This window comes from Fulmarus glacialis, unplaced genomic scaffold (assembly GCF_000690835.1).
Source record: "Fulmarus glacialis isolate BGI_N327 unplaced genomic scaffold, ASM69083v1 scaffold22784, whole genome shotgun sequence".
In the NCBI taxonomy this organism is placed as follows: domain Eukaryota; kingdom Metazoa; phylum Chordata; class Aves; order Procellariiformes; family Procellariidae; genus Fulmarus; species Fulmarus glacialis.
This window is the reverse complement of record NW_009207700.1, coordinates 2476-3076: the sequence shown is the minus strand read 5'-3', so window position 1 is coordinate 3076 and position 601 is coordinate 2476. Positions and strand designations below refer to the sequence as shown.

The following is a 601-nucleotide window of genomic DNA, read 5'->3' as shown; positions in this document are numbered from 1 at the left end:
CATCACCCCGCCACCACCGTGTCCCCCCCGTCCCCTCTCACCGGCTCTGTCCCCGCAGAGCCCGTCCGCCAGCCGCGCCTGGAGGCACGCATCCTGCACCAGGAGCAGGGCCGGTGCAACCTCTCGCTGGTCTGCACCGTGCCCGGCGCCGGCAACGTCTCCTACAGCTGGTCCTGCAGCGGGGATCCCCCGGGAGCCCTGGAGCACCAGCCCTGGCTGCACCCGCAGGTCCATGGGGACACCGACCCCACCGTCTGCCGCTGCAACGCGAGCAACCCGGTGAGCTGGAGCACGGCCAGCACCGATATCGCGGCAGCCTGTCGTGCTGCGGCCCCAGGTAATTCGCCCTCAGCTCCGTAAAAGCAGCGTTTAGGGGGTGCACAAGCTGCACCACTTCCAGCTCTCTCTTGGGGCCCTTCGTCTCCCTGCCTGGGCCAGTGAAGCTGCGGAGGACGTCACGCTGACGCCAAAATGTGCCCAGGTCCCCCTCCTGGGAGAGGAAACACAATAGCCGAGCACGGGTGATTTAACCGGGGCTGAGGTTTCCTGGCCAGGTCTGTTCTCTGCAGGCTGTGACGGAGACCGTGTTTAGAAATGGCTC

At 66.7% G+C, this 601-nt stretch overlaps 1 protein-coding gene across 1 annotated transcript in view; it reads left to right on the top strand.

The window, feature by feature from the left end:
* Positions 1–58: 58 nt before the first annotated feature.
* LOC104075657 (natural killer cell receptor 2B4-like) overlaps positions 59–601 on the top strand; it is a gene marked incomplete at both ends in the record, with an annotated part of 2037 nt that continues 1494 nt past the window's right edge. Inside the window, 1 exon segment of the mRNA XM_009576234.1 lies at positions 59–337. Coding sequence (XP_009574529.1) covers positions 59–337 — 279 coding nt within the window.